Genomic DNA, 21542 nt, shown 5'->3' on the forward strand with positions numbered 1-21542 from the left:
GATATCATGGCTGGATAATACAGATATATGGATATTATCCGGATAGCCGCCAGGATAGTAAGAAGCGACATTCGCGAGTTTATCTGGATTGATTCACCACCAAACCAACAGAATGTGTCATGTTACTCATGTGTACTGTACATTAAAATAAAAATCGGATTTTTTATTTTAAAAAATCAAATCAAACTAGATATTCAATTAATCAAAATCCGGGTATTCGGATCATAAAAAATTTTTATTTTTCAACAAAAAAAAAATAATAAATAAATAAATAAATAAAATAAACCCTAAATCTAAATATAAAATCAAATAAACACTATACTATAAACCCTTCATTTACTAAATATTAAATACTAATATTATACATCTTATGAACATCATGAATACTATTAAATTCCATTATTTCAACTCCTTTATCTTTAATCCTATTTAATAATTTTAATTCCTCATCATTCAATTTTTTATTCAATTTCATCACACCAAGAATTTTTAAACTATTATTACTTTTTTCAATATAATTTAAAATAATTTTAAGTAATTTAAATTCAATAATATGTTTTAAATTAATTATTTCAAAATTATTATGACAATTTTCTAAAAATTCCTCAAGTTTTAAAAAATTGATTGATTCACGAAGACGAATAGTAAAAGTAATTTTATTAATATTAATAGGTATATTATTTGCTAAATTTATAAAAAATTTATCAATATTATAAGAAATATTAATATTTAATATTCTTATTCTTAAATTTTTTAAAAATTCTAATACTGATAAATCAATATATAAATAAATTCTTATTTCTAAAAAAATAAGATTTGAACAATACATTGATATATTTTCAATAAGTTGAATTGTAGGATTTTCAATTAATAATCTTTGTAATGATTCTCCTAGATATTTGATCATTAAAGATGTGACATCATCATTCCATCTATTACGTATAAATGATAATTCCTTGAGCTTAAATGAAGCAAAATTTAAAATCTCACATTGATTTAATAATATACCTTCACAAGATTTAAATATTAAATATTCTAAATTATATAAATTATTAAACCTTTTTAAATTAACGTTAATAAAGTTTGATCTTATAAATTCAATATGAACTAAAGAATGCTTTTGAAATTCTAAGGATAAAATAATATTATTTAATAAAGAATAACAATTCCATATCTTAAATATTTTAAGTTTGTTTTTCCCTTGAATAATTTTGTAAAGATTTTCCCATATAGTATTTTTGGAATTGACTGACCCTCGAGTTTGAGTAAGCTTAATTATCAATTTACTCAAATTTAAACTATTATTAGTTATATTTCCTAAAAATTCTTGTTTAATTTCATTATTAATGATATCATCTAATGATAAACTTAATGATTTTAATTTTGTTAAATTTGAAATAAAGTTTTGAACATTAAAATTTTTAAAACCTTGTTTATAAAATAAATGTAATGAAATATCTAATTGTTTAATATTTCTACTTTGACGTAAAATTGATTGATGAAATATTGGAATAATATCTTCATACATTTTATCTGTAAATATCGATAAACCTAAATTATAATTTATAAACATAATAATAAAAGACTTTATTTTAGAGTGATTGTAATCTTCTAAATATTTTAAATATTCAAATAATGGTTTATGTTCTTCATAATCAATATTATTATTATTATTATTAATTTGATTTATTCCTAATTGATTCTTTAATTGTAAAATTTCTTCTTTATTAAAACATAAAATTATGGTTGAGATTATCATGTATTTTTTTTTGGATATTATTACAAAAGGATTTGTATAAAGTAAAGGAATTGCCGTTTTACACCAAAATCTATTAACTAATAAACAGTTAAATAAAGTTGTTCCATCATTTTGAAGGTATTGTAAAATATCATAAACACAATCATCTATTAAATAAGGCAATGACATCTTAAGAAATTTTAGGAAGAAAATACGAGTATCGGAGTTATGTTAGTTATTACAGTATTATAAGCCCAATTTTAGAAGTCATATGGTTGTACATTTTATAATACTGCGACACGAACTGTGGATAAATTAGAATGCCGTAATTGCTGACGTGTGTGACGTATGACATATTGTATGTAAAACATTTATTGATGTATTGATGTGTTACACTGCTGATCATACGTTGAACAATAATTTTTATTTTTATCACAAAAAGAACCGTCATTAGTACAGTCTACAAGAAACTATATAAAACAATTTCTACAAGTAGGGCATAAGAACTAATGCATGAAAAGTCTTCCTAAGACAACATTCTTCTGGTGGAAATGGGAAATAACAAAAATATCTATACTAGATAGATATCACCAAAAAAGAAATAAAATAAAACTATGCAATATAAGGTTGAACAAACTTGAATAAAATTAGCCAATCAAAATATTATATAGTATATATCATATAATACAAATGAGCCACACTCTCCTATTTTGAAATAATTAAAGAATAATTAAAGCATTTTACTAAGTCCATTCAAAAAAAAATAATTATTATTTTTTGATCCCACATATAGCAAATGGACAACTTCTTCAAATTTGAACCGGCGATTTAAAAAGTTATATCCAAATTTTTTTGTCTCTTGTTCTTAAAAAGAAAATTTTATAATTTCAAAACAATACATATGGCTAGTTCATTAATAATGATCTGCAAAATTAAAATTTTCTGCAAATATGCGTCATATGATCATGTAGCAATAAAATTTATTTAATTGCCTATTCGTCTAAAATCAGCACTGCATCACTAACAAAATTTGGGGCTAAATTTGCCGATTTCATGCTAGAACATATTAACTATAAACTAGAAAATAGGGTTGGATCGGTCCTAGCAAAGACCGGTCCTGCGTCGGTCTTGGGACCGGTCTTCACGGTCTTCGGTCCGAGATCTGAGGACCGGTCCGGACCGGGACCGATCTTATATTATTAATATCCAATAAAAATGAGCCAAATTTTTGTGCTCATGTACTTCTAGGACACGGTTTTTGCCAAAACCGACTATCAGTTCGGTTTTTAACATTTTCGCAACGTTTTTTATTAAAAAAATGTGCGAAAACCTTTTTTTCGTGAAATTATTAATAAAAAACGTTTTTGTAATGTTTCCTATTAATAAAATAATTAAAAAAACATGCGAAAACGTTTTTTTATTAAATTACTTAATAAAAAATGCTGCAAAACGTTAATTACTTAATAAAAACGTTTTCACAACGTTGTTTGTTAAAATAATTAAAAACGTTTGCGAAAAACGTTTTTTTTTATGAACTTATTAATAAAAAACGTTTTCGCAACATTTTCTATTAAAATAATTAAAAAACGTTGCGAAACGTTGTTTATTTGTTAAATTACATGTTAAAAAATGTTTCGCAACGTTCTTTAATGTTTTAGAGGTCTTAAAATCATGGGGACAAAATTTCTTGAATTTAAATCAGTCCGGTCCCGGTCCAGTCCGGTCCAGGTTGAAAGACCGGTCTTTTTGGGACCGGACCAGACCGGACCGGACCGATCCAACCCTACTAGAAAACGTGAACCGTTGTAAGTCTGGACTCCGGAACGAAAAACTAAAATTTGCGATTTCATTGAGCGACGATCACGTGGCGGACAGAGAATTTCACGTGATCGATTTTTTTTCATAGTGCGTAGACATATATTGTCCTTCGCTCCGGACAATAAAAGTCACATGATATTCTGAAAAAATACTTGAAAAGCAGAATAAGAGTTTACTATGTACGCGCGTCAGATTTACACCTTAAAATATAGGAAAATTTAAAATTTATTTTCTGTATTGCATTATTTACATTAAAAACATATAATTTTTAGCTTTCAAAGTTGTTTTTAAAGACTTTTTTGAAATATTTTTTATTATTAAAACTGGGTGAAAGTTGAAGAAAACCAATTGATAATTTATTTTTTTCATTATTTCTATTGTAATTAACGGATGATTGTTCATAATTTATTTTGGATTTATGAATGTTTTATATTACTTTTACAGTAAGCAATTCTCATTCTTTTTTTTTATTTTTTTTATTTAGACAAGTTCTGTTTTGATTTATTATTTTTTTTTATTGATACATTCAATTTTTTGATTTTGATATTAGACATAGGATAGTTGAATTTAATAGTGACATGCATATTTACTTATAACTATAAGACGCGTATAGAGAAATTTAAACTAATTAAAATAATTAAATTACTCTTTAAGTAGGAATTTGGTAAATTTGAGAATATTTTATTAAACGGAATTTTAGAAAAACACGATGCATTATAATGAAACAAATACGATGTGTGGTCAACGAATCAATAATTTCAACAAATACCTCATCTTTAAATTAATATCGATAAGACAGAAATTTGAAATTTTTTTTTTTAAGATTAAAATTTATGCTGGATTGATTTTTTTCAAAAAAAAGATTCTTTTGTCTTTTAATACTTTTTTTTTTGCTTAAAAATGCTAAAAACTTGTAAGCTTACTTTTTTTGAATTTACTGGTCTTTACAAAGGTTCGTAAACTTTAAATCCACCAAGGAGTACAGTGCGTGACGTTGTTGGCAAGTAAAAAAAATAAAATTGATTAACATTAATAATTATACATCTTAGTCGAACCATCAAAGTTCAATGAAATGGATTTGAAATCCGCAAGCATCACTACTATCCGCCATAATCTTTATGAATTGGCATACTGGAGTTAGAAAACCTTAGTTTCAGAATAAAATTTTCTCAAACATCCGGGAAAACTGGAAAATGAATAGAAAATTGTAGTTTGGAGCAATTAATCTTGATATCTTTATTTCAAAACAACTTTCACCATTGGACTTGATGCAGTCCTAAAGAAAAATATAATGTTAGTTATCGTTTACCTATAGTTAAGTAAGTCATTTCCGGTGTAATAGTTTTGGGATGCGGTCCAATAATAATGATTATTACTGTAGGAAGAATATTAATGCAAAGAAATATCTAGAAATTTTGCAGAATCGTTTTTTCCTTATTATGACCAAATATTTATTTAATGTTTTACTAGCTGTAGCTTGTTGCGTTGCAACAGGATTAAATGAGTTTAAATCAATATAAAATTTTTGTTTTATATTTAGATAAATTAGAACTTAGAATAAGTAACTTAAAATAAAAAAAAAATTATGTAATATTATAACTAAAAAAGCTATACAATGCATATTTAGCGATAGTATGCTTTTGGATGATAAATTTCTGACGATCATCTTCCAAATTTATTCACTTTTTCGCTTAATTTGTAGTTTGTCATACGATCTACATGCATTTTTTCATAATTTCGGAAATGCTCAATGTGAACTTTTTTGAATCAATTTTATATAGCTATATATATTGCTAATTGCAATTGCTATTGCAATTGCAATTGCAATAGCTATATAGCTATAGACGTTGTTATTGCAATATTGCTTCTTTGATATCATTAAAATAAAATTACAAAATATTCATTTTTGTGCCACTTTCGCTACATATTAACTTGAGGCATCAAACAATAAGTTTTATATTTGTATTTGATTTTGTTGATCTTTATTGATTTTCAATAAAAATAGATTCAAATATATTTCTTTTTCGTTAAAAAAATTGAAACGTGTAGATGATCATGTAGATCTTGTGATAATCAAAATAAAAAAGTGTTAGACGAAAATTTTTTTCAAAAATTTTTCTTTTTTTATAAATTTTTTTACATTTTTTTCTATTTGTAAGATTAAATATTTGGATATTACATAATCACAAATTAAATTTATAAGTGTATTTAAGTGTATTTCTTTTAGAAAATAATGTGATATTTCATAAAAAATATTTTTTCTTACTATTTTTATTTTTAAACTACTTGAATTTATAATTAATGAAAAAATTAATTAAAAATTTATGTCAGGTCATTTTCAAATTTTTATCATCTCAGTTCTTAATTTTTATATTACATTTATTTTTTATATAAAATTTTTTTAAATTAAACTTCTTTTTCCAAATATACTATAATCTCCACTTTGGCCAAATGAAATCAACTTCATTTATTAATTAAAAGTTGTTCAGGCATGTTGAAACCACTTGACTATTAATTTTCATGAATATAGGTATAGTGCTTAGAGAAAATTGCATTTCTTGATGATATTAACTCTCTTTTCTGTTTTTTAATTTAGAGCGTAATATTTCCACTTTGGGCAAATGAAATCAACTTTATTTATTAAATGAAAGTTGTTCAGGCAGGTTGAAACTACTTGAATATTAATTTTCATGAATGTAGGTGTAGTGCTCATAGAAAATTGCATTTTTCTTGATGATATTAACTCTCTTTTCTGTTTTTTAACTTAGAGCGTAATATTTCGACTTTAGACAAATGAAATCAACTTTATTTATTAATTGAAAGTTGTTCAGGCAGGTTGAAACCATTTGAATATTAATTTTCATGAATGTAGATGTAGTGCTTAGAGAAAATTGCATTTTTCTTGATGATATTAACTCTCTTTTTTGTGTTTTAATTTAGAGCGTAATATTTCCACTCTAGACAAATGAAATCAACTTTATTTATTAATTGAAAGTTGTTCAGGCAGGTTGAAACAACTTGAACATTAATTTTCATGAATGTAGGTGTAGTGCTTAGAGAAAATTGCATTTTTCTTGATGATATTAACTCTCTTTTCTGTTTTTTTAATTTAGAGCGTAATATTTCCACTTTAGACAAATGAAATCAACTTTATTTATTAATTGAAAGTTGTTCAGGCAGGTTGAAACTACTTGAATATTAATTTTCATGAATGTAGGTGTAGTGCTCAGAGAAAATTGCATTTTTCTTGATGATATTAACTCTCTTTTCTGTTTTTTAACTTAGAGCGTAATATTTCCACTTTAGACAAATGAAATCAACTTTATTTATTAATTGAAAGTTGTTCAGGCAGGTTAAAACAACTTGAATATTAATTTTCATGAATGTAGGTGCCCAGTAAAAAGTCTTCGTATAAAATTCATATGGTTTTTGTTTAGTTTTTGTAATAATTGTCTAATTTTCGTATAGTATTTGTTATATTTAAACATTTTTTATTTTTTTATAAAGTTTAAACGTATAATTATTGTAAGATTTATTAAAATTTATGACATTTAATAAACAAAATTTGTATGATTTCTAAATTTGTTTGAAATTTGTGTTAAAGAAAAAGTTCTTAAAAAAAATTTTATTTTGTTTACTTCAATTTTAGATTGAAGTTCGGTAAACTTGGAATACTTAACTTAAAATAGTAATGATATACTTCATTTAATTTGAAGTACGTAAATAACAAATATTTATTTACACATCTCTATCACCCTTACTTTGTGCATCTTATGCATCTTATTACCGTATTCTTTTATGCATTATACTATTCTTTCCTTTTTCTTATGTTATCTTATTCCCTGCTTTCTATTCTCCTTTTTTACGCGTTTTTATCTTTTTTAAGTATCTATTCTCCCTTCTTACATGTTTTGTTTATTTCTCTATTTCTCTTATTTGTATATCTTGTTTTATTTTCCCTTTTTATTTTACATTTCTTTATTTTATTTCTCTTTTTTTTATGCGTCTTGATTTTTTGATTTTATTCCTTTTTTAAATATCTTGATTTATTTCTTCTTTCTTTACGTGTCTTTATTTTATTTCTCCTTTTTTTACGCGTCTTGATTTTCTTGATTTTATTCCTCCCCTTTTTAAACATCTTGATTCTATTCTTCTTACTTTACGCGTCTTTATTTTATTTCTCCCTTTTTTACGTGTCTTGTTTTATTCCTCCCTTTTTTACGCGTCTTGTTTTATTCCTCCCCTTTAATGCGACTTACTTTCTCTTTTCACACATCTTTTTTTTTATTTTTTTAAATATCTTACACATCTCATTTTCCTTTTTCATAGATTCATTTCATCCCTTCCATAATTTCTATTTTTTATAACGACATATATGACATAATCCGAAAATTGATACACCAATATGAATATAAAAATTTTTTTTTGAGGTATGTACTATTTAAATAATTTTATTTATAACTTTTATTGCTTATGTTTTAAGACACGTTTTAATATGAATTTTATTAAAATTTTTAACTTCATATTAATCATCAGCTTCAATGTCAAAATCTTCATAATCACTTTTGATTAATCACATTTATCTCTATATTCATATCAAAGCATCTTTCCAAAGTAATTTTTTTTTTCAGAATGTGGTTTTGGATCGGAACTCCATACCTATAACCTTAGAAGTAACCATTTCCTTAAGAGACTTAGGCGGGATAAGAGCCAATTCTAGCAACTGTACCTTTTAAAGTTAACCAAACTCCCTTAATTGGTTAGAAGTTCATAATGGTAAGGTACAAATTGCTTTAATTTGTTTAATTTTATTAGTTCATAAAGTTCTAATTTGCTAGAATTTTCCATATCCTTTTCAAGTTTGATGTAGAGCCCGCACTAATGACTCTATGATGCTGACAATAACTCTACAGCTCCTCATCCTCCTTAATACGATTACTAACACTTTTATCACTTCCGAAACCAACCCTAACTCTTTGGTTGATACAGCTTCCCCTTCTCAAACAGATAACCCTCCTACCAGCACCTCTCTTATGGATTCTATACATGTGTATATTATTCTTGATAGTTTATCACAAAATCTTCGAATATGTCAGCTGTAAAATTACTGGTATAATAAGTACATAGCCTACTACAATATTAGAATTTTGAATAACATTGAAAACATAATTTCAGACATCAGCATTGCCACCTCTGGTCAATAGCACAAGCCAAAAAAAAAGCGAGTTTAATAGATTATTATATTTTAAATTTAGAAGAATAAACCATATAAAGTGCAAGTCTATTGCAAATTTATAATAAATTACTTTCAAATACTATATAAAAATAATGCATGTTTATAACAAATTTATTTCAAATACCATACGAAAACATTACAGATATTGTACAAATGGATGCTCATAATTGTACTAAATTTGTTATATTAACTTATCTTACGTTTTTTTTACAAAAACCCAACATAAACTTTTTATTGGGTGTAGTGCTTAGAGAAAATTGCATTTTTCTTGATGATATTAACTCTCTTTTTTGTGTTTTAATCTAGAGCGTAATATTTCCACTTTAGACAAATGAAATCAACTTTATTTATTAATTGAAAGTTGTTCAGGCAGGTTGAAACTACTTGAATATTAATTTTCATGAATGTAGGTGTAGTGCTTAGAGAAAATTGCATTTTTCTTGATGATATTAACTCTCTTTTCTGTTTTTTTAACTTAGAGCGTAATATTTCCACTTTAGACAAATGAAATCAACTTTATTTATTAATTGAAAGTTGTTCAGGCAGGTTAAAACAACTTGAATATTAATTTTCATGAATGTAGGTGTAGTGCTTAGAGAAAATTGCATTTTTCTTGATGATATTAACTCTCTTTTCTGTTTTTTAATTTAGAGCGTAATATTTCCACTTTAGACAAATGAAATCAACTTTATTTATTAAATGAAAGTTGTTCAGGCAGGTTGAAACCACTTGAATATTAATTTTCATGAATGTAGGTGTAGTGCTCAGAGAAAATTGCATTTTTCTTGATGATATTAACTCTCTTTTCTGTTTTTAATTTATAGCGTAATATTTCCACTTTGGGCAAATGAAATCAACTTTATTTATTAATTGAAAGTTGTTCAGGCAAGTTGAAACTACTTGAATATTAGTTTTCATAAGATTTCATTTTTTTGTAGCTGTAGAACACTTATTACAGCTTATGTCATTATTTTAAATTATAAAAATTAATTTATATTATTGGCTAATTATAATCACATGATACTATTTGATTTAATAATTTAATAAAATATTATTATTTAAAATTAAATTCATATAAATGCAACTAATATTAATAATTATAATTTAAGCAGTAAATTCATTGACCAATTCTTGTAAATTTTATGCTCAAATTATGTAATTTCTTTGATCAAATCAATATAAATTCAGTATAAATTATGGTCAATCATACAAATGGTGCATTTTTGTGATATGGAATTGTGCATTTTCCTATATCCTTATATATAGTTTAGATACATTATTTTTAAGAAAAAATTGTATAAATCTTATTAAAACATGATTTTTTATAGGGTCTAATTATAATAAAATTTTATTATTCAGTAACAATTCAATTTATTTATATCAAAGAATTTTTTTAATTATAAATGTTATATTTGGGGGACGAAGTCCCCCAGCAAATCGCATATTCTAGTTATTCAATAAAAAATATTTTATTTTAATTATATCGCCGATCCAAACCTAAGAGGTGAAAGAACGAAAAAAAGAAAAAATGGAAAAAAAAACTAGTAAAATAATAAGAAAAATTATTAAAATAAAAATCACGCTTACTGTATGACTGTAGCGTCAATCCGACCAGTGAATTTTCTTCCTTTTTTTATCTTTAATTGTTTTTATCTATAAGAACGAATTATTAAAATAAAGTAAATTAAACATGTAGAAAGCAAGCTAATATAAATGAGTACCTAGGTTTAGTTGGTGAAATCTATTGCTTCTAGAAGTTCTAGAAAATAAAAAATAATTGTACTTTAATGATCTGATCATTGATCTAGATCAGTAGATCTAAGCCTAAAGACGAAATAAAAAAATGGATAAAATAAATAATAAATTACATAAAAATTATTAATATAGATTATTACAATCAGATATCTCTATAATCGACCACCCTATAAAGAGAAAAAAACTGGGATGAAAAATATTAAAAATTCAGTTTTAAAAAAAAATTGGAAAGAAAAACTATTAAAATCTTGGTAAAAAAAAAATAATATTAAAAAAAATCTGGTATAAAAAAAGAAACCGAAACAAAATGATATTAAAAAAAAAATAGTATTAAAAAAAATGATACGGTCTAAAAAAAATTGAAAGAAAAGTATTGTTAAATAAAAAATGATCCAGTCGAAAAAAATGATCCAGTCTGCAGTGAAAAAAAAACTGAAAAAAGATCTTAAAATCAATGTTCGGATAGGCTACGGTAACCACATCAAAAGGGTGGAATAACCGAAAATTGAAACATGATTAATAAAACAAGTTAAGCTTTTTTTCGTTAAATAAATATTCAGATATTATCAAATGTAAATTTTTTGGGATTTGGGAAAACATGAATGTTATTATTATTAGTGTTATACGTAAAATAAATGGTTCTATTTTCACAACGAAGGATGACATTCCACTTTCGCATTTTCCTTCCAATTCATGCAGTTCTTTTAAAACATTTCATTACTTTTTTTTAATGAATCATAATCTTCGTTACCACTTACCAGCAGGATATAAAATAATTGTAAAATGTTTGTCATGAAAATGCAAATTTTTCTTATAATTACACCTGTAACCATCACGTGTTTTACTTTTTGGCCCACATTATTTCCATCGCCAGAAATACTTAAATAATAATGATAGGACGACTAGGACGTGTAATACACCATCACTAATAAGCTTAGGTACTATATATTTAAGAATGTCTTTTATACTTCTATATCCCACTTTTCGAATTGCACTAAATTATATATTTAAATCAACATAATAAAATATAATTGTGTTAAAGTATTTGAACAATTATAATTATAACTAATATCAGTTCCTGTATTATATATACCAATTAATTTAATTAAGAACTAAATCTTCCATTTTTCAAAATATCATTGGCCATACACATAGTACATGTATGTGTCTGTGACAGACAGACAGACCGATTCCACCTATTAAAACATTAATATGATTTTACATACATATTAAGATTGATTTCTTTAATTTCAATTAACATTATTTAGAGAATTATTATTATATGATGCATGAAAGGATTTTTTGCCAAAAAAAAAGTGCATAATTACCATAATGATCCATAATTCAAAGTTTTATCCATCTTGTTAGATCATTAATGAATTAAATAGACTAAATTTTTAGATTATTTCGATTATTAATTATTTTTTTTTGTTTCCAAACAAAATATATTGTTATTTAGTATTTAATCCCATATGTGAAAAGAAGAAATCTTCTTGGAAATTTGAAATCATAAATTATGATATAGCTTAAATAATACCAATAAAAATAAAATTTAAAACAAAATTTAAAATAAAATTTTATTTATTTAAAACAATAAAAAGATATTATTGGGCGTTTTTTATAAAACTAGTAACGATTTTATTGATCATTTGTTGATCATTTATTTTTAAATTTATTATAAATTTTGTCACGAGATTTTCTATGGAAATCATTTCTCAATTTGTTATTAAAACACCTGCTGAATTGCCTCGAAATTGAAAATCATTTCTCTTTTTATAAAAAAATTTCCTTTTTGGTAAAAAACTCTCAAATTAATCTTATATAACTTTATATGTAAATGACAATGACAATGACAATGACAATGTCAATGTCAATGTCAATGTCAATGTCAATGTCAATGTCAATGACAATGACAATGAAAAAAACTTCTAATGCCAACTTTTCGCAAAAACTCTTCCTGTGCCACTGAAAATACCTGTTAAATTGAGACATCATTTAATATTTGCATGTTTTCATTTGTTTGCTGATCAATTTCGCTATTATAATATTATTTACTGTTGTAGCATTTTCGCTATAATTTAAAAAATTTTTAAATAATTTTAACAAAAAACGTTTTATCGTTAATTAATAAATTATAGTTTTTCAATTTAATTTTTAAAATGTTAATTTCAAAATAATACATGTATTATGACAATTTCTCTCTATAAAAAAAATAAAATAAATAAAATAAATAATAAGTAGAGGTTAGAACCATCCAAAAAAACCTTAACCAGTTAATATGAAAAATATTTAAAATTTTTTTTTACTTAAAATTGTACCAATTTTCGATTTTACTAACGCTAATACATTTAGTTGAAAAAAGACTATTTGAATCACTACCATTATTAATAAATAGGAAAAAATTCGGTATTAAATTTTGAGTTTGAAAACATATAACTGAATTACTAAGTCTCTAGGCAGCATTAAGTAAATCTGATCAGAATTACTGATATATTTATGGTCAAAACAGTTTTAACCAGTTAATCCTGCTAATAAGATCCTTGTGTTAATTAAATTTTGACAATAATTTGTCTTATGGATTATAAAATTTTGATATTTAACACTTTTGGGATTATAGAATTTGATTATGAGGATAATGCACCATTGGAATTTTAATGGATGAGTTCCCTTCAGTGTACAAAAAGTTTTAGAAAAATTCCGAAAATCTTCTGAAAAATACTACAATCTGCAGTAAAATGTCCAAAATTATTCAAGATTTAAAAAATTTACCAGATTTTTCAAAAACCTTTTAGAAAATCTGGCAAAATTGAGTAGATTTTACGCTGGCCCCCTTTCTTGAAGTGATACAATTAATTATGATAATCAAGTTTTTTCATCTTGTACTTTACCAATTATATAAAAATCTGTAATGCTTTATTCACATTTATAGATAGTTTGCAGGTGTTTTTTTCTCTACACTCAAAATAATATAAAATCTTTCAATTTTTTTTTATCAAAAAAATTAAAAAAAATGACCGCTACTCTGTCAGTTATCACACTTGTAGTACGTTTAAGAGAATCCTCTCACACAGCATTTGGGGACGCTATCTATCGTGAGAAAGTTTCCAATGAAAATCCTGTTTTTGGATTCAAACAGTTTTCAAACGCGCTGCACGATTATAATGAGGCGTTTAAAGAAGGGGACTTAGTCCATTTTGGTGGAAAGTTCACTATTGATGACAATAAATTAATGGTAAGTAATTTTTGTATGTATCTAAGGAATAATGACATATAATAATTTTAATAATAATTTTATAATTTACTTAATAATAATAATTATAAAAATGATAATAATCTAATAATAATAATTATAAAAATTTATAAAAATGATAATAATTTAAATAATTTTTTTAATATTAATTACAAATATAATATTTTCATTTGTCTTTTTCATATAAACAGCTCTTAGTTGAAGCGGCATGTGTGCTAGAACCTCAATTAGGACGTAATGGAGAACGTTTGAAATGGGAACCTGAAAAAATTCCATCAACAAAGCCGTTCGTTCATATCACTACTTCTGCTTGTGAACCATTGTCAACATCAAATAATATGAATTTTGTTAAAACCAAATCGTTGATCTATTCACCATTTCATTCTGCTGCACGTTACATTAATTTTGAGATTGGATATTCAAGTGAATCAAAATGGCTTGAATATCTTTCTGATAAATGGAGTGAATTTGCCAATTTTTTCGTCGCTGGATTTCTTGAGGCAATTTATACAGACGGATCAACAACATACGTACAGATAGATGCAAAGTTGATCGATTATGATGTTCGATTTTGTACTTCAACTTCAAGTAACAATTACCAACCCTCACCACAAAGATCAACCACCAACACATTTGCTCAAAGGAGGAATAAATCAACTCCTAATTTACCAGTAAAAACACATATTACCCCAAAATCGGATTCAAATACCACAGAAATAGAAAATGCATATGAAGAAGAAAGTGATAATGATTCAGACAAAGAAGATACAGTAGGAACAAATCAATCTCCTATAGACCTGGTTATGATAGATGATAATACGCCTATTAATGCTAATAAAACTAAAAAACGCCAATTATCTGATTTGTGTGATGGTGAAATTGATCAACCTATTAAACTGAAAAGAAGTTATAATAAAAAAGGAGGTCGTGGAGGACGCGGAAAGAAATAAAAATTATTTTGCGTATTATACAAATAATAAGAAAATATGTCAAAAATCATTTCCATAAATTATAGAAATTAAATCTTAAAGAAATTAGTAACAGAAAATTTAGTATTATTCACAAGGATCCACATTTTTTTGTTAAAAAAATATTTTTTTTCTATAATAATTTGTTTCACTTCTTTTAAAAAAAGAATATACATATATTTTCTTATATATAATAAAAACATAAAATTTATGATCTGAAATTATGATATAATGGTTTAATTTTATTAAAAAAAATAAATCTTTTTATAACGAGTGATTTCGTAACTAATTAATGTACACGTTAACATAATTATTTATGCTACACATAAATCTAATCTAAATTTATCAAAAAATTTTCTTAATACTGCTTAATACAGGTTAGAATTTTTGCCAATTTACTTTTAATTTATTCATAATTTTAATATTATTTTACAATTTTACAATTGTAATAGCAGGAGATATAATTTGGCCTATCGGTCATATATGTAATACGTATTACCAATTTAAATATAGGATTTCCGATTTTAATATTGCAACATGTGATCACGTATTACGGTTATTAACAAAGAATTTTTTTATTTTTTCAGCTGATTATTTTTTTGTCTTTTCGTTTACAAAAACCTAATAAAATAGAAGTAAAATTTTATTTTTTTTCCTTAAATATAAACAAACACATTTAAATTAAATAACTCAGAATTTAAATATAAACAAATATTATAGTTTGTTTACACATATTTCAAATTATGGTTTGAGCATTTTGGCCAAAGTAAATCTTGCTCTTTAATTGAAAGTAGTTCAGCAAGTTTGAAGCTGTTAAGATATTAATCTACATGAAAGCACAGTTAATATTTTTGGAGTTATTTACATTTTTACATAATAGTACTAAGTTACAAAATTTTTTTTACCTTCAGAGCGTATTTTGGGCAGTTTAGTCAAAGTAAATCAACTTCTTATATTAATTGAAAGTTTTTTGGCGGGTCAAAATCTGCTTGGATATTAATTTTCATGAAGGTACAGTTAATACTTGAAGAGTTATTCACGTTTTTCACAATGGAATTTTATTTTTTCTATTTTATCACTTTAGAGCGTATTTTCGGCACTTTAGTCAAAGTAAATCGACTTCTTATATTAATTGAAAGTTGTTCAGCGAGTAATAATCTGTTCGAATATTGGTTTTCATGAAGGTACAGTTAATACTTGAAGAGTTATTCACGTTTTTCACAACGGTACTCATTCACGAATTTTATTTTTTCCATTTTATCACTTCAGAGCGTATTTTGAGCACTTTAGACAAAGTAAATTGACTTCTTATATTAATTGAATGTTGTTCAGCAGGTGATAATCTACTTGGATATTAATTTTCACGAAGGTACAGTTAATACTTGAAGAATTATTCACGTTTTTCACAACACGAATTTTATTTTTTCCGTTTTGTCACTTCAGAGCGTATTTTGAGCATTTTAGTCAAAGTAAATTGACTTCTTATATTAATTGAAAGTTTTTCAGTGGGTCATAATCTGCTTGGATATTAATTTTCATGAAGGTACAGTTAATACTTGAAGGGTTATTCACGTTTTTCACAACGATACTCATTCACGAATTTTATTTTTTCCGTTTTGTCACTTCAGAGCATATTTTGAGCATTTTAGTCAAAGTAAATTGACTTCTTATATTAATTGAAAGTTTTTCAGTGGGTCATAATCTGCTTGGATATTAATTTTCATGAAGGTACAGTTAATACTTGAAGGGTTATTCACGTTTTTCACAACGGTACTCATTCATGAATTTTATTTTTTCTGTTTTGTCACTTCAGAACGTATTTTGAACATTTTGGTCAAAGGAAATCGACTTCTTTTATTAATTAAAAGTTGTTTAGCAGTTAAAATCCAATTTTCATGAAAATGCAGTGGAGTAATTTATATTTTTTATGATCATACTATACTGAATTGCAAATAAATTTACATTCTTTAATGTATTTTTAAAATTTAAATTTTTATTTAATATTACTTAATAAATAAGGTTGCTTGCCGAAACTAGAGGGTTTCGGCAATACTTTCTATATGATTTAATTAGAGTTTCAGCATTTAAACAATTTATAAGAATAAAGACAATATGATTTTTTGTATGTAAATATTTATTTTATAATATTTAATATTAAACTAATAAAATATACGATTAAAAATATAATAAAAATTAAAATTATCTTCTATGTGGGGACCTGCTTCTACCTCTTCTTCTATCTCTACTTCTGTCCCGTCTTCTATCTCTACCTCTATCTCGTCTTCTATCTCTACTTCTTGATCTACTTCTTGATCGAGACCTTGATCGAGACCTAGATCGCGACCTCCTTCTTTCCCTTCGCAATCTATATTCATATCGACGTCGATCATGCGCAGCATGCCGCTGTCGATACTCTCGTCTAAACAGATCTAAAATCCAATAAAAATATTAATGAATTGAATGAATTGCCTAAATAAAATTAATTTAAAATAATAATTAATAATAATTACCGGTTTGTAACCAGAATTCATCGTTCATATCGGCAAAACACGCTCTATCGAAACTATTTGGGCTTGTAATAGGAATGCCGTCATCATTATTATTTATTATTCTACTGAGGTTTTCATAACCTCGTTTGAGGGCATTCCATTTTGTATAGCACTGCCTGGGTGTCGCTGCAAATCCCGTTGCAGCGAACACCCTATTTGCTATTATTGTCCATGCATTAACATAGTAGCGGTTTGCAATTCTTTCGAATTGCTGATGTAAGTTTCTTCGCTCCGCAATTAACTGCCTAGCAGCATTAATCGTCCATTGGAATACTGGTGGTGGCGGTGGAACAAAAGGTACTAATGCTGCCATTTTTTATTTTTTATGATTTTTTTGTAACTTGAAAATTAAATACAATTTGAAAATTAAAATACAATTTGGTTTTGAATTGCGAAAAAAAAATTCAAATTTCATAATATTTATAATAATTTTAAAATTCGTTATAATGTTTAAAACATGAACTGATGAACATAATAACATTCTACATAATTAAAGTATTTGTAACAAAATAAACACAGTTTTGATTCTAATGTAATAAATTTAATTAACGCAGTTCTAAATTTTTTTTTGTAATGCAGTTCTTAAAATTTATTGATCTAATGTAATAAATTTAATTAACGAAGTCCTTAAAACTTATTGATTCTAATATAATATGCTTATCCTTATTCCTTAATTAAATTGCACTATTTTTAAAATATAATATGCTTATCCTTATTCCTTAATTAAATTGCAATGTTTTAAAATATAATATAAAATTACAATTGCCTGCATTGCCTGCATAATTATATGTTAACTGGACTTTGATCACGAATATTTTGCCCTGCATAATTACATCATTTATTTCCTAAATAGTATCATTATTTAAATCACATGATATTAGAATTAATTCTCATTGGATTAACTATTGTAATTATTTCTCATTATTATTATTCCTCACTATCATCATAATTATCGTCATTAACACTTTTATTAATAGAAAATTTAAAAACAAATTTTTATAGTGATAAAAAAATTATTAAAAATACTAAATAAATAAAAGAATTACAATGATGGAAAAAAAAATGACTGACTGAAAAAGGAATAATATTCATTTAAAAAAAATTTGTAATTACAAAAACTGAAAATAACTGGATAGCTGCATCAGGACCCCGAACAATACATATAAAGGTCACATTAAAATCAAAATTTTTTACTATGATCAATAAGCAAATGATTTTGGATTCTATCTCGCCAATTATAAGTGATCTACCTACTACTAATTTGTGATACTACAGACATCCCTCGCGCTCAAATTTTGTGTTCTTACAAATCTCTCCTTATAAATTCATTTGATAGATTTCTATTATTGGGGCTTTAAAAGTTCCTTTCATTATTTTACATAATTTACAATTATAGGTTAAATTATTGAAATCAGTATCTTAATTTTTAAAATTAAATAATCCTAATTATTTCTAAAAATAAATTAATGGTCGCGACTTATTAATTTTATTATTTTAACTCCTTAAATTAACTTATCGAGTATTACTATTTTTAGACTATTTTCCTTTGTTCTGAAAATAATTTTTCTGATATGATTTTCCTTTTCCAGAATTTTCCCTCATGTAACATTTATCCTTTTATTTGTTTTGCTAATTTTTACATGTTTACGCGTCACATCTCTTCATTATATAAGTATCTTCATTTTTCCTTCCTTTCTTGTTTTTACTTAATATTTTTCAAAATTTTCCTTCACTACACCTTTACTACACATCTATTTGTTCCTTCTCAAAATGGTTGCCACTAGGAAATTTACCACCACTTCTGCTTTAATTGCTGCTCGTCCTTCTACTACTGCTGCTCGTCCTTCTACTGCTGCTCGTCCTTCTACTGCTGCTCGTCCTTCTACTGCTGCTCGTCCTTCTACTGCTGCTCGTCCTTCTACTACTGCTGCTGCATCAAATAAGAAATGCTGTCGACGTTCTGCCACCTCTAACCGAAAATCTAAAAATCGCTTGAAGGCTTTGAAAGCTGCCAGAAAACCAAAGGTTCAACTTCTTGAAGGTGGGTATTGTACGCAAGGTTTACTAAATGATCTTAAAAGAGGTTGCCTGCAGACAGTATATTCGTATTCTCAGGGCATGGTTCTTGACGGTTCATTACCTGTAGACGGAGTATTCATATTTCCAGTGTCCAGTTCTTAAAAGGATTTTACCTTCTGCAGATCTTTTCTAAACTATCGACTTTATCCACTTAGTTCTCGAACTAACTATCCAATTATTATCATATACACATATATACATATATTTTTTTTTAATTTAATTCAGAGGAACTTGAAAGTTGTTGTCGTCATCTTAATCATATTCAGAAACAACTTAATGAGGCACAAGACTCCCTTCATGACAGTATTAAACTAAGGTCTCAGCTGGAAGATGATCTGACTATTGCACGATCAAAAATATTAGACCTTGAAGATGAATTAACGAAGCAGCGAAAAGAACAGAGAATGTTGGGTAAAAAGTATATGGAACTAAAAGGTATATTTCAATATTATATCTTTCAACTATTATTATATATTATTTCTTTAATTAAAAATTTTATTAGAAGAGAATTATACCATTAAAACTCGTCAACTTCGTTCTCATTCTACTACTCCCGCTACTCCTATACCATCACAACTGACTAAAAGTAAATCTAAAAAGAAAGTAAAATTTGCCACTTGATTTCTGTATTTTGGAAAGGCTTTTATTTCTTCTTTTTTTAGGTTTATGGATGATTCTTGGACAATTATTCATGGTAGGTTTATTTGTGTGGGTGTTAATGGTGACGTTATTAAACTACATTAACATCCCTTTTTTTATTTTTAGATTCCCAGATAATTTTAAACAACATTCTTCATGGTAGATCCTTTGCATGGTGTTTAATGGTGTATTGTTTAATAATATTAATGCCTTTTTTTATTTTTTTTAGATTTTTGGATGGTGTCAATAAATTTTTTGGATAATTATGTGATGGTTTTAATGGTAGTACTAACCCCATTATTTACTTTGTTTTCTAGGATTTTATTATGGTACGTAGGTTTTTTATTAAATTGGGTGATAATGGTGCCATTAAACAAAACTAATAATGCCTTCTTATTTTTGTAGCGTTTTTTGGATAGGAAACGCAAATGACATTAGACGCGATGAGATATCAAAGACATCTGAGACGTATTAGAAGTTTTTTGTTGGAATCGAACCAACTGGAAAAATGTTCCAAACCATTAACAACATTTATAATTTAGAAAGATAAAATATTAATGTAACACATATAATAAATATCTAGTTTTAAGCAAATAAAATAAATAAATGATGTTTATTAATAAATAATAATATACAATACACATAAAAATCAGTAAAATATCGGGATATATCAGGATATATTATCAATGAAACATTGTATTTTGATAATATACGGCAATAATTGAAAGTGCGAAAATTATTAGTACTCCATAAGTATTGCTCCGATTACTATGAAAATTTACGTGCAGGTAGATTCGACATCGCCGAACAACATTACTTAAACTTGAAAAGGCGATTACATTTGACTAAAATGCATTCCGAGCGTACCGACGTTAGTAAAAAAATAAAAAAATAAAAAAATAAAGTAATACTAGTTGTAGCCCGCTGCTTCGCATCGGGTGATTCGATTCGGGTGGTACAAAAATCAATAAATTGAAACAATAAACGTAACTAAAAAAAAATTCGTATACATAGTATACACATGACAATGATAATCTTCATACATACACATGACAAAGATAATCAAAGAATGAAAAAAAAAATTCGTTTTAACTTGTACAAATTCATACATGGGCTCACTTTTTACACAATAAATAATTTATTTCTTTGCAAATTATCGTAAAAGAGAAGAGTAAAAAGTTTATATTACAATATTATGCAAACACATACAAAATTCTAAGCAAAAACTTCCTTATAAACCACATTCCTTGTCCATCCTTTCTGAGATTTCACACAACCGTTGTCTATAAGAACTTTAATGTTCTGATATGAAGTAATTCTCGACAAAGCAACATACAGTTGGCCATGAGAAAAAACCGGTTGCGGCAAATAAAGACCAACACGGCTTAAGGTTTGACCCTGAGCTTTGTTAATAGTTAGAGAAAAAGCCACACGAATGGGAAACTGACGTCAGTTCAGAATAAAAGGCAAGTTGCTGTCAGAAGGGCTTAGTGTCATTCGAGGGATAAAA

At 26.0% G+C, this 21542-nt stretch overlaps 3 protein-coding genes across 4 annotated transcripts; 2 read left to right on the forward strand and 1 right to left on the reverse strand.

Moving 5' to 3' along the window:
- Positions 1-346: 346 nt before the first annotated feature.
- Positions 347-1927, reverse strand: OCT59_025896 (uncharacterized protein; the record flags this gene model as incomplete). Its single annotated transcript, XM_025331864.1, has 1 exon — positions 347-1927. One exon carries the CDS (start codon positions 1925-1927, stop codon positions 347-349), a length of 1581 nt encoding a protein of 526 aa, XP_025180954.1.
- Positions 1928-13557: 11630 nt separating this feature from the next.
- On the forward strand, positions 13558-14747 carry OCT59_025897 (uncharacterized protein; the record flags this gene model as incomplete). 2 transcript variants are annotated; one of them, XM_066142799.1, is made up of 2 exons in its annotated part: positions 13558-13779; positions 13989-14747. In XM_066142799.1, 2 exons carry the CDS (start codon positions 13558-13560, stop codon positions 14745-14747), a joined length of 981 nt encoding a protein of 326 aa, XP_065992376.1. The 2 variants fall into 2 exon arrangements, with proteins under 2 accessions (XP_065992376.1, XP_065992375.1); XM_066142798.1 differs by lacking the exon at positions 13989-14747 and having other exon boundaries at positions 13558-13821.
- A 4337-nt stretch (positions 14748-19084) lies between these two features.
- Positions 19085-20507, forward strand: OCT59_025898 (uncharacterized protein; the record flags this gene model as incomplete). The annotated part of the gene is made up of 7 exons (XM_066142800.1): positions 19085-19355; positions 19619-19828; positions 19896-19979; positions 20056-20091; positions 20159-20191; positions 20262-20361; positions 20438-20507. 7 exons carry the CDS (start codon positions 19085-19087, stop codon positions 20505-20507), a joined length of 804 nt encoding a protein of 267 aa, XP_065992377.1.
- Between the last annotated feature and the right edge of the window lie 1035 nt (positions 20508-21542).

Source organism: Rhizophagus irregularis, chromosome 6, assembly GCF_026210795.1.
Source record: "Rhizophagus irregularis chromosome 6, complete sequence".
In the NCBI taxonomy this organism is placed as follows: Eukaryota; Fungi; Glomeromycota; class Glomeromycetes; order Glomerales; family Glomeraceae; genus Rhizophagus; species Rhizophagus irregularis.